We start from the raw sequence: 12,016 nt of genomic DNA, 5'->3' as shown, positions 1-12,016 counted from the left end.
ATGTGCAACTTTTCTTCTCCGTGCTGCAGGACCTGCGCTGTGCCCTTCAGAAAACGCGCTCTGAGCTTCAGGCAAAAGAAGCGGCTCTGAAGGAGGCTGAGGCAGAGAGACAATCTGTGGTGCAGGAAAAAGAAAGGAGCATCATGCAGCTCAAACGCTCTCTGCAGGACAAGGAGCAACAGTTAGAGGTGACGGATACATTCCTTATTGTACTTACATAGATACACACACATACACATGTCTGACTCTGTTTGAAAAAAACGATATACCTGCAGGAGTACTCAGAGATGTTGGAGTCAACAGGAAGCTCCAAACCAAGAGATACCCTGCTGGAGAAACTGAGAGAGCGTATTAAAGATAGAGACAGAGCTCTGGAGGTAAAACACACACATTCATATACACACCAGAGACTTCATTTAATGTTTGCTTGGTAGAAAAGAGTGAGAGGACCACAGCTATATTCTATATTTACCCTATACTGTGTGATTAATGTGATAGTCTGTAAACTCAGTGCAGGGGAGATGGAGGGAAGAGACCAAAGTATGCGTCCTGCTGCAGTAAAAAAAAGGGGGAGCTGGAAGACAGTAATGCTGCAATCTCCTCGGAAATCATTTGATCAGCATAAAATGTCTCAGCCAACAAAAAATAGTCAAATAAAAGAATAAGAAATAAGAAATTTGTAAAAACTAAAAAAAGAAAAGTAGTAAAAAAAGGCTTGGTGAGACAGGAAAGAAAACATAATTTTTGTCCTAAAGTCCTGTCACAACTGTACAGTAGTGGGAAAGAAGTGCATGTTAACTTAACCAGGAAAAGCTTCACATTTTTCAGATGATTAAAAAATAATGTTCATTTCCATACCCTGACTTATTTGATTGCATTAGTTTGTAAGGAGCAGGAGCTTTGCACTCCTCCTCTGAACGTGATGAATATCACAGTTGCCCAGAATAGCAGCGGTGTGATTTTTCTCCCCCCTCTGCCATGTGCAGCGCTCCATCGATGACAAGTTCCGCTGTGTGGAGGAGCGCGAGGGCCAGGTGAGGAGGCTGCAGCTGGCCCTCAGGGAGAAGGAACGAGACCTGGAGAGACTCCGCTGCATCCTGTCCAACAACGAAGAGACCATCACGGTACGCTCATCGCACACAGTACAAACATATCTGACCTGCCGGCTTGTGCTCGTCACATAGAGACCCCCCTTTAAAACAGGGATTCCCAGACTTTATCAGATCGAGACCAAAAAGAGAAATTTTGTGTTTCTGCGTGAGGCAAAAATAGAAAAATACAGCATGAATTGCCATAATATTTACATTTATGAACCTCTGATGAAGACCACAACAAATCGTGAATTTCAAAAAGTATTCTCAGTCTTTATCTGTATGAAAAGTTACTTTAAATTCCTGGTAGATGACAGATACTCTCTTTTATAACCACCTCTCTTACTTTTCACCACATTAATGTTAGTCACATGCACACACACATGCAAATTTTCTGATATTTGTCCAGCATGGGAACTGACACACATAGCTGAACCAGTACAAACATGACACACACATTACTGACTTTTCCACCATCAAAACAATGATATACTTTGCTGCCTGATCCATATTAGGGGCAAATCTGTCACTCTGGGACAAAATGTCAGTCACAGCTTGCAAGATGATGTCACCAATCGCGGCTTACACTGACAAGTACTGTTAGCAACACACTAGCCAAAACCTCACAGATACACAATTCAAATGCACAAACAATTCAGTGCACACAAACAAGCACATGACTGACTTACTTTTCCGCTGTCAGAACAAGGTTTAAGGTGTGCTTGCACACAAACAAAACAACAGAGGTACAACAAAACAAAAAACAAGTTGTGAAGGTGAAATTTAGTAAACCTCAAGGACCTTATGAGGAATCTCACCCCAATAACCAAATACAGATAAAAATAGGTAATGATAGATAAGAACAAATTAGGCAAACAAAGGGTCAATAAGCAAACATAACATAAGCAACAAGCAACCAAAACATAAAATAAATTGAAAAAACAAAGTTTCACTTGAAAGACTCAGATGAGAAAAAATCTTTTGATTTGCCCCAATTGTGAGAATGTCGTGTTTGGAGAATTATTTCATTTTTAGGCTCTGATCACTGATCACCTCCCCACAGAAGACACATCACATGGCCTCCCATCTGCATTTCATGTCTACAGACTCCTTGTTTTTTCATTTCGACATAATGCAGGTGATTAAGAGTGCTGGTTTGCGAGGAGAGAAAGAGAGGGACAGATGGGGAGTAAACAACCCGGCAGACAGCATCTGAGCTCACCCCAGTGCAGCAAAAACGCAGCTCTTTTTATATTTTAATTAGGAAACTGAATTCACACACTGTTAGCATTTTACTCTGCCAGTTGGCGATGCAATAAAAAAATAGGACGTGACCCAAACTTTGGAAAAGACTACTTCACAAAGTAACTTATTTGGAAGTTTTTAACATAAAATGGGTATGCATTTTTGCAACCAACATTACACAGCTTGAAGTTTGGGTATTAAATCATGCAGGAACCACTCTGCTTTGGGTTTCAGCCAGCAGGGTTTGTGAACATTTTAGACATACATGGGATACTATATTTTTCTTTTTGTGTGGTCACACTTGTGATTGTTACCCTCAGAGTGTGGACGGTTTGGTGCGCAGCAAAGAGTTGGAGCTGGAGCAGGCGGCCGAGGCCTACAGGAACCTGCAGTGGCTGAAGCAGCAGAGCGAAGAGAAGGAGAGAAACACCCTGAGAGAGAAAGACACCATCATCAGCCAGCTGCAGGCGGCTCTACAGACAAACAGCAAGGAGGCACAGGTAACACACACACACACACACACACTCACACACTCACACACACACTCATTTATTGCCTTTGTTGTTGTGGCTGTTAATTGTTTGCTGTAGTATTTTCAAAGCTCTGGAAAACCAGTCCACATAGACAAACCTGCACTACTTGTTTTCACTCTCACAAACACAACAGGTGTGCTGACACAGGTTTTTCAGGGTGTATGTCATTTTGTGGTTGTGTGTGTGTGTGTGTGTGCGCGCGTGTGCGTGTGTGTGTGTGTGTGTGCGTGTGTGCAGGATCTGACAGCCGCCCTCGTTGCCAGAGTTCAGGCTGGTCCCACTGAGGTCGTAGAGGAGTTGAAGGCTCGGCTGGCACTCAAAGAAAAACTCTTCCAGGAACTGCTGTCGGACCGCAGCCGTCAGTCTAATGAACACCAAGCACAGGTCCAGGACATGCTGAACACTCTCAGCTCCAAAGACCAGTATCTGCAGGTATGGGTAATGGTTACTGAGATGCAACTGATACATTCTCAGGGTTCCTGCGGATCCTTAAAACAGTCTGAAATGGCATTTGATACATTAATCTAAAAATAATGCCTTCATATGCATTAAAATTTCTTAAATTAATCTTTCAAATGTTCTAACAATGCTTAGAAATCAGAGGTGGGATTTTTATAAATCTCTTTTCTGACATTGCATTGGTAAAGCTGAAATAGTAGTAACTTAAAAGAAAAAATACAGAATGTGACTTGCATTAACATCACCTAAGAGTCATGTTTTATGTTACAATAAATCCCATTACCTTAGATAATTGATGTCTGTACATTTTTTTCCTTCAATATTGGTTACGGTAAAATTTGTCTTAAATTTCTTAACCAGGTGGCATTAAAAAAAGTCTTAAAAGGGCTTAAATCCCACTTGCCTCAAGCTGTAGGAGTCCTAATTGTTCACAACAGTAAACTGTCAACCTTCTCACTCTCTTTTTCTCAGGACTACTCCTACAGGCTCTCCCTTGTGATTAGTGAGCGGACTGGCCAGCTGCAGGAGCTTCGCAGGCAGCTGTCATCTAGAGAGCAAGAGCTGTCTGAGCTGAAACAGGAGAGGGAGAGAGAGATGGGAGGAGAGACAGAGCATCTGCGGAGTCTGGTCAAAGAGAAAGAAGCCTTTATAAAGGTACCTGCTCATTTACTCCCTATAAGATGTCTCCTTCGCTCCATCCTCTGCACACCTGATCTTCACAGAGCACTTTTTTTTGTCAGGAGCTGATGCAAGGCCAGGAGGAGGCGATGCTGCCGTCCTCTAAAGAGAGTGAGGCAGAGACGAAGGCTCTCCAGGAGGAGTTGCAGCTGGTACTGAAGAAGGAGAGGGAGGCTCAGGTATCTGTGTGGATCTTTTGATGAAACATAACAATAGTGCTTTTTTTAAAAATCTCAGAAGTCATATCTGTGTGCTCTCTCCCTGCAGGAGGAGCTCTCTGCTCTGCGTTTATCTTTGGCTCACCAGCAGGACACTAAGGATGGCACTGACCATCTAGTAGGATTTTGCATTATTCTCAGCCAATTTGACAGTATTTGCCTGTTTGTGCTACTAATATTATGAACTTATTATGTCTCTCCTTTCTCCTCAACCCTGCCTGCTGTGATCAAGTGTGTGCTGGAGCAGCTTGTGTCAGAGTACAACAAGCTAAATGACGCCCTGAGGGCGGAGAAGAGATTATACCAAAATCTCACGCACATTCACAGCAAGAGTGACAGGTAGGGAAGCTGCACCCAGGTCCTCTGAAAGGCCATTTCCCTGTGAATACAGTTAAGTTTCGGAATGAGATGAGTTAAAACTTGCAGCGCTCTGATAACTTGAACAAATGCGACTCAAAAAAACGGTGTATCGTCTACATAGCAATGACTTTGTACTTTCGATTTAACTTCCAGCTTTTCAGGCTTATTTTGTAGCTGAATATGATTTGTATCTTCCCAAACAACAACAACCTGAGCTTCAGATGTACTGTAATTGACATAGACCGACATACAACAGCCACAGATGTAACTGAGACTGGCTCGACAGGGAAATAGGGCTGTTGCAGGAGGATGCCACAGCACACGAACGCTCTATCTGCGAACAGTTTGTATCTGAATTCGCCAACTGACTTTGCTACAACCTGATTGGCTGTTGAAACCAGTCTCTGGCAGTATGACACGCTTAGTCACAGGTGACACAACCAGCCTGCTTGAGTGGGGCTGAGCCAGTTCACACCGCTGCAACTTTTCACAACAATGTTCTAAAACTAAATCTAAATCTTTGACTTTTCTTGAAACTCAGCTTTAGTTGCAGGCTTTTTTTTTTTCTTTTTTTAATTTTAAACCCATTTTCCTTTTCTTCAGCTCGGAGAAGATCCAGGCCCTCCACACCGAGCTAGACTCTGTCCAGGCTCTCCGCAGACAGCTGGAGGAGGTCCTGGCCCGAACCCGTAACATGGCCCTGGTGCTGGAACGGGCAGCTAAAAGGCAGCCTGATTTTGGAGGTGGGGATGGGCAGGGTCCAGCCTCCAGGGCTGCAGGGGGCACTATCACGAACGCTCTGTGATGCTCTGTGTGACCACAGCACTCTTTATGTGTGATGGAGCTGTCTGAAGCCACTGATGGTCAGTTTTAATGAAAAAAATGGGGCAAAAGGTAAATATATTGAGAAAAATTCTGCTGTAAGTGTGAATATAGATGAAAACGCTGACTTTCAGTCTTCAGGCAGCTTCATCCAGATAGCACAAGCACTACTCACCGTAACAGAAGCCTGTTCAGATTAACCTTAATGGTATGAAGTGGCAACGTGCAACCCAGAGACTTATTTATTAATATATTTTGTGCGTTTGGTGTGAATATGTTTTTGTATCGTTTCTGAAGATGGCCTGCGTATTGCTTTGCAGTGCGACTGTTCTGTATTGCCATTTCTGTGTACTGTCTCTCACCGGTGTCGCTCTTCCAGCCTTACTGTCACAGTGAAGTTACGTCATGTGGGGAAACTCAAGCTCATGCCTTACAGTGAAGCGTCTCACCATCCATCATTTGTCTTTGTATCATCTGTTCATGGACAGGATGTGCACACTCAACTTAAGGCCCAAGATACAAATCCCAAAAGATGGCCGAGTTTCCTTCAGTTCAACTTAACCTTAGAGTTTTAACGTAAACCTGCTCTGCACTAGTTACATTTTAGTCAAACAGATATGCATGAAATATAAGGTCAGCCACAGTAGACACTTTAAAGGGACAGTTCACCCATAAATCAAAAAAAATATTTTTCCTCTTACCTGTATTGCTATTTGTAAATCTAGATTGTTTTGGTGTTAGTTGCTGAATGTTGGAGATATCGGCCGTAGAGAAAAATACATATATTTGAAAAACTTAACAGCTCAATAGCAACTTCTTTCCGAACCTAACTAGTCGATGCACGAAGAAAGAAAATAGTTCCTTCATGAAACTGCTCACAACAAGGTCTGTGGATTATTTTGAGTAACCAGGTCATGATTTCTGGAAAGAGACATTGCTGTGAAGATTTTTTAATTTTTATTTGGCGCTTTAAGCACCACTACCTAAGTGTCATCTAGTTTCATTATAATGAAGAGAAGGCAGACGTCTCTGCAGCAAATACCTCCTACAATCCTAACTCACACCGAAAAAAAAGCACCGCAGGTAGGAGGAAAAAAATGATTTGGGGTGGACTGTCACTTTAAAATAACATTATGGTATTTTAGTATGTGTTTTTAGTTAATCTGCTTGTTGAACATAAGTTCAGATTTGTACCAAGAAAGCAGGAAGATAAAATATCGGTTAATTTTACTGTCTGCACTGTGCTCTCTATAGGACACATGAGATGTGAATGCCAGAAATAATACTTCCGCGTTAAATATTTATATTAGGTAGAGTACATTTTCTCGGGATTTGTGCCCTGATCTCTCATCTAGCCTCGGAGATGGAATCCTTGTCAACACTTCTTTTTGTATTTTTAATGCAACAGAAATAAAAATGTGCTTGCTTTTTGTCAAAAGCACTTCTGTTTGTTGTGTTTAATTGGGAATTTGTCTGAAGAATATCCCAAACCTGAAATCCCCCACTTTATCCTTGATATGCCTTATTTCCTTCCCCCGAGATCAGCCCACAGTGTTAAATTTACCCCAAATTTTTACCCCTATGTCATCCCTAAACTCCTGGTTTCTCCTAATATATAGTTTTATAACCATGAGAACAAACATGTAAAAATGTGTTGAAATATGTCCAAAAATATTTGAGTCAACAGATTTCTGTAATTAATTTGGCTTTATGCATAAATATAAACTATAAAGTGTTCTAGATATTTCCAATCTAAATGAATGTTTTCCTCATGTCCTCCCTCATGCATGATATTGTGGCATGGTTTTCATGTTTGCATGGCTGTTATAAATATTCCCTAAACTGTACACCAAAGAAGGAACGCTCATGTGAGCCCTTCTGCTCAACATCTTTAATACATATATATATTTTTTTTAAATTGGCATTTTAAATATATACGTTGCAGGACTGTTGGTAATTGTTTGTGAACATGCTCGCCCCATAAACGTGCCAAACACAAAAATATACTGCATAGTATATCCTTAAATAGCAAAAACACCCAACAACAACCTACACAGTTTCAAGGAGAGTCTCTCTGTATATGTTCGCAGTATGATAGTGGACACAGTATGTAGTGTCACAGTGTGTAAACAGGGCCTCACATTCACACAGTTTAGCTCACAGAGCACATTGTTCAATTTATAATAACACAGGATGAACTATCTGCCCTCTCTGCAGCAGTAGTGCAAAGTCATTTCAAATATTTAACTTTAGTGCTTGTTTCAGGGTCGTGACATTTGTAGTAACTGAGTTCTTTTGAACTTTCCCCTGATTATATGAAATAATCCCATAATAAGTCCAAAAAATGTACCGAGCAACTGTAGATACACACCCACTCACACAATGCACATCTACCGCTACACACTGTTATGTGAGGCGTGTGTGTGTCTGGTGTGTATCACCAGGGCCTATTATGTAAAACTTTTTTTTTTGCTTTGAAGTTCCTGCCAGTCACTTTCCACTCAGCCTGTGCTCCCATGTGTGTACAACACCTAAATAACACAAAACAAAGATCATGCACACATATTCAGTTTGTCCACAAAATCACCACAAAACATTCCATGTGAGTGAATGTCAATAATCCAAAAATCTGTTACATTTGTCTCTGTTTCTGCTCGTATGGGGTTGCTCTGCCTTGAGTGTGTTTTTGGCTGGCAGGCAGCGTATGACATAACATTTCCCTTTCGTCTCATGACTACCAAAGTGGTGATTCAGGGTACAAACAGTTCTGGAAAGAATGGGAAGGAGAGTTGACGCTAGAGAGGGAGAGACGGGGGGCAAAATACAAGAATAAGAAAAATAAGAGAGGATTAAGAAATAAAAAGGAAATAAATCAAGTGTCCTTATATGGTTGTTGTGTTTCCAGAGCTCAGCACAGAGGACGAGGAGGAGGAGGGAGACGATGAAGACGGCAGCAGTGACGAGTTCACGGACAGCATAGAGGACGATGATGATAAAGTGACAGCCAGAAGTTTGGCTTCCTTTCAGGTAAAATACATTTCACTGTTTTATCCCTCTAAATTCAGGCAGTTTGTAACCTCAGTTTGAAACCTCAAAGAAAGCTCTTTGCTCAGTGACTTTACTTGCAGCACGATAACAAACATCAGCTTTTTTTTGACCTCTCCTCAGGCTTGTGAAGCTGAAGGTTTGACTGGGCAGCTGGTGTCCCAGAGAGTTGATGTAAAGCAGCTGGAGGACGCAAAGAAGACACTCGAAGGCCAGCTTGAAGAAATAAGGTCACAACTGGAAAAGGATGGATATACCTCTATGGCTCAGATGAGGTGAATATTTGTCTCTGAGATCCTCTGCAAACGTTTGGATTGTGATTGTCATGGAGGATAAATGCATATATGAAGCAAGAAATTTTACTTAGTATTGCAAAAATAATGATAAACCTTCTCAGAATAATGACTTAGTATCTCAAAATAATGACTCAGTCTGCAAAATAATGACTTAATATCCAAAATATTGCAAAATGAGTAGTTTTTTTCAAAATTAATGACTTATTTATTTAAAAAAAAAAAATAGAAGTTTTCATGAAAAAATGACTTACTTATGTTAAAATAATAACTTGGCATCCCAAATACTTTCTCAAAATAATGAAAATTTATCAAAAAATAAGCATTTTGTAATAATGACTTAGTATCTCAAACATTATAAAATGTAGCATTGCAAAATAAAAAAAACTTTCTCAAAATAATTACTTGGTATTTCAAAATAATGACTTTCTTATCGTAACATAATGAATAACTATCTTAAGTATTGCAAAATAATCAGGAGGTTTAGGATAGTTTCTTATTATCTCTAGATACATACTGAATCTCGTTATAGTGACTAAAGCATCTTTTATATTTTTAAAAACATTGATGGAAATTGGCTTCCATAGCTTTTTTGAGCTGTAGAAGAAGGTTAACTCTGACACCTTTGTCTTTGTTTCTCTGCTCTGGCAGGAGTGCACTGCAGAGGCTGCAGCAGGAGAACCAGGCGCTGATAGAAAGCCGAGGACGAGCGAGAGTGGTGGGACTGCGGACAAACCCAGAGAAGAACCACAGGGGTCTGAACCAGGAAGAAGAAGAAGAGGAGGAGGAGGAGGAGGAGGAGGAAGATGAGGCAGATATTGAGGAAGAGGATGAAGAGGAGGAAACATCTCCAGCGCCGGTGGGGAAGCGAGGTCATCCGTGCGTTAGTCTGAGTGACGAGCGAGGGGAGAGGCACTGCAAGAGGCCACGCTGTCTGACGTCCCATCATCACACACACCAGCCTGACTCGGTAACACATTATACATTTACATAAATAATCAGCTTTGAGTGACTTACAACAGCAGCTTTTAACTGGTGATCTCAGATTGTTTTCAGAAGCTGCTGTGAATCTGCAAGTGGTTTTAATTCTGAGGTGTTAAAGATTTTCTCTTCTTTCCCCTTTATCTCATCTTTAGATGTTTTCATATGAGGGTACAAAGTTGCACGAACACTCCTCTGCTATAGTCTGTAGAAAAGTGATAAGCCTTTAATGGGTTTATTGTTGTGTTAGTCTGTAGGATTGTGCATCAGATTATGTTATTTTGCCTCCCTTTGTACAATATGGTCATTTTATTCATTAAAACCGACACAGATTTTTGTTTTTTCTTCAACACATCTGAGAATGTGTTTAAGAGAATGAAATGACAATTTAATACTTGGTGGTGGGGAAAAAATCCACAAACCGTTTACTTAGAAGATTAAATCACAAAAGTAGTGTTAAATAATTATTTCATTTCCTTTCTTCTTTTTATTTAGCTCGAGACCATATCACACAGTATGGAGCAGAGACATTACACACAAAAATAACAGAACAATGGCACACAACATGATTAAACCACTGAACTGTTTTACATTTTCAATAATCCAGGTTGCAGTAAGTAACATCTATATATAAAGGACAGGGAGAGTTGCAGGTGGCAGATGGATTTAGCAAAGTGCTTTAAAATTCCATCTCTGTGAATAAAGCTAAATCTTTGCTGGCTGAAGGGCAGATTACGGAAAAGTGTTCTGGAGCAGCTTTGCCTCCAGGCCCTGCCCTCCTCTTCTCATCACTGGGTCTCCATTTACAGTCTCTCTCTTTACGAGTGTTTTGTTCTTTTAGTCCTGTGGTTGTTTGTACAAGTAATCAAGTCCTCACTGCTGCGCCTGCAGTTAGTGTCCTGCCATATGTGGTAATAAAGCAGGTCAATAAAAACAAAGTTTACATATGTTAAAATGATGAATATGACATGCCTGTGATATCCTCTCGTGCATTTTTAAATGTCAGTGTTGCTTAAACATTTTGCTGTTGCAGGAGGTGGAGCCTGCCGATGACAGCAGCGTTCTCTGGCAGGATCTAGAGGAGGGTCTCCGCGAGCAGGCGGCTCGCCTGAGCTCTGATCTGGCTCTGAGCCACCAGGAGAACAGAGAGCTGCAGGAGAGGCTGATGGTGTCCGAGGCAACGGTGCACGCTCAGGCAGAGCAACTGAAGGACTACAGAGATCTGCTCAGTGAGTCTCTCTCAGGAACACGTGCAAATATGTTATTAGACACATGTCAGAACTAAAAAAAGTTCTCAAAATCAAATTGTAGTATGCAAGAGTAAAGTCATTTCCTTCTTATGTTTCTGTAGCGGAGACATCCGTCCAGCAGGCGAGCAAGCAGGTGCAGGTGGATCTCCAGGATCTGGGTTATGAGACTTGTGGCCGCAGTGAGAACGAAGCTGAGAGAGAAGACGCCAGCAGTCCAGGTGACAACCAAGTTTCTCTTACACTTTAACAACCAACATTTTTAACCCCCCCCCCCCCAAAAAAAACCACTCAATAATCTATAATATGTCTCTTCATGTCTCCCTCCTTCAGAGTTTGACGACCTGGAGATGTGCACGTCACTGTCCCATCAACAGGACTATGAGGGCGCGGGCGGCAGCTGGTACTCTGGTAGCAGTAGCAGAGGTGCTTATGAAATGGGGGAAGAGTCGGCGTCACTCCAGCATCTGGTCCAGGATCTCCGCTCGCAGCTGACCCGCTGCCACAAGGTGATCCGTGGACTGCAGCTGCGTGTGCGCTCCCTGTCTGCCACCAGCGACTACGCCTCCAGCCTGGAGCGAACGCCGCGCAAGGTACTTTAACATTAACCAGCTATACTGAAGTTTATTTTAGTTTAATGATGATGCCCTTTATAATGTATTTTTGCCTTTTATCCTCACCTTCTAGGTGAACTGGGCCTTTGAGACCTCACTAGCCCCCAGCGGTGTGGAAGAGGACGAAGGCTGGATGTCTGACTCCCAGGGGACTCGCCCAGGGTCCAAGCCCAGCAGGGAACTGCAAGAACTGATGGCACGAGTTGCGTCACTGGAGGCGCAACTGAAGAACTCCAGACTGGAGGGCAAAGGTCAAGCAGAGGAGGGGAAATGTGCCACCTGGCCAGGGTGAGTGGACAGAGACAGAGACAGTAGCAAAAGATAAAGTTAGCTCTTACTGCTGGTGCCTCTATTGTCCATGTGGACCTGAGGCACTGCAGGTAAAAGTCATTTTTTTGATGCATTGGTCAAACTTGAGATTTTGGGTTCT

At 41.9% G+C, this 12,016-nt stretch overlaps 1 protein-coding gene across 5 annotated transcripts in view; it reads left to right on the top strand.

Annotated features, from left to right (window-relative positions):
• The window catches only part of LOC121951508 (myomegalin-like), a 59,124-nt gene that overhangs the window by 31,783 nt on the left and 15,325 nt on the right, over window positions 1–12,016 (top strand). For all 5 annotated transcript variants that reach the window (XM_042497861.1, XM_042497859.1, XM_042497860.1 and 2 more), the window contains 17 exons: window positions 30–188; window positions 276–377; window positions 987–1,124; window positions 2,657–2,836; window positions 3,107–3,301; window positions 3,800–3,982; window positions 4,069–4,185; window positions 4,274–4,342; window positions 4,457–4,563; window positions 5,188–5,327; window positions 8,312–8,433; window positions 8,575–8,726; window positions 9,396–9,714; window positions 10,759–10,954; window positions 11,077–11,193; window positions 11,306–11,565; window positions 11,660–11,874. In XM_042497861.1, coding sequence (XP_042353795.1) covers window positions 30–188; window positions 276–377; window positions 987–1,124; window positions 2,657–2,836; window positions 3,107–3,301; window positions 3,800–3,982; window positions 4,069–4,185; window positions 4,274–4,342; window positions 4,457–4,563; window positions 5,188–5,327; window positions 8,312–8,433; window positions 8,575–8,726; window positions 9,396–9,714; window positions 10,759–10,954; window positions 11,077–11,193; window positions 11,306–11,565; window positions 11,660–11,874 — 2,771 coding nt within the window. The remainder of the gene's footprint in view (window positions 1–29; window positions 189–275; window positions 378–986; window positions 1,125–2,656; window positions 2,837–3,106; window positions 3,302–3,799; window positions 3,983–4,068; window positions 4,186–4,273; window positions 4,343–4,456; window positions 4,564–5,187; window positions 5,328–8,311; window positions 8,434–8,574; window positions 8,727–9,395; window positions 9,715–10,758; window positions 10,955–11,076; window positions 11,194–11,305; window positions 11,566–11,659; window positions 11,875–12,016) is intronic.

The sequence above is a fragment of the Plectropomus leopardus genome, chromosome 12, assembly GCF_008729295.1.
Source record: "Plectropomus leopardus isolate mb chromosome 12, YSFRI_Pleo_2.0, whole genome shotgun sequence".
In the NCBI taxonomy this organism is placed as follows: Eukaryota; Metazoa; Chordata; class Actinopteri; order Perciformes; family Serranidae; genus Plectropomus; species Plectropomus leopardus.
Note: the sequence above shows the minus strand (reverse complement) of the source record. Positions and strands in the feature narration are given on the sequence as shown.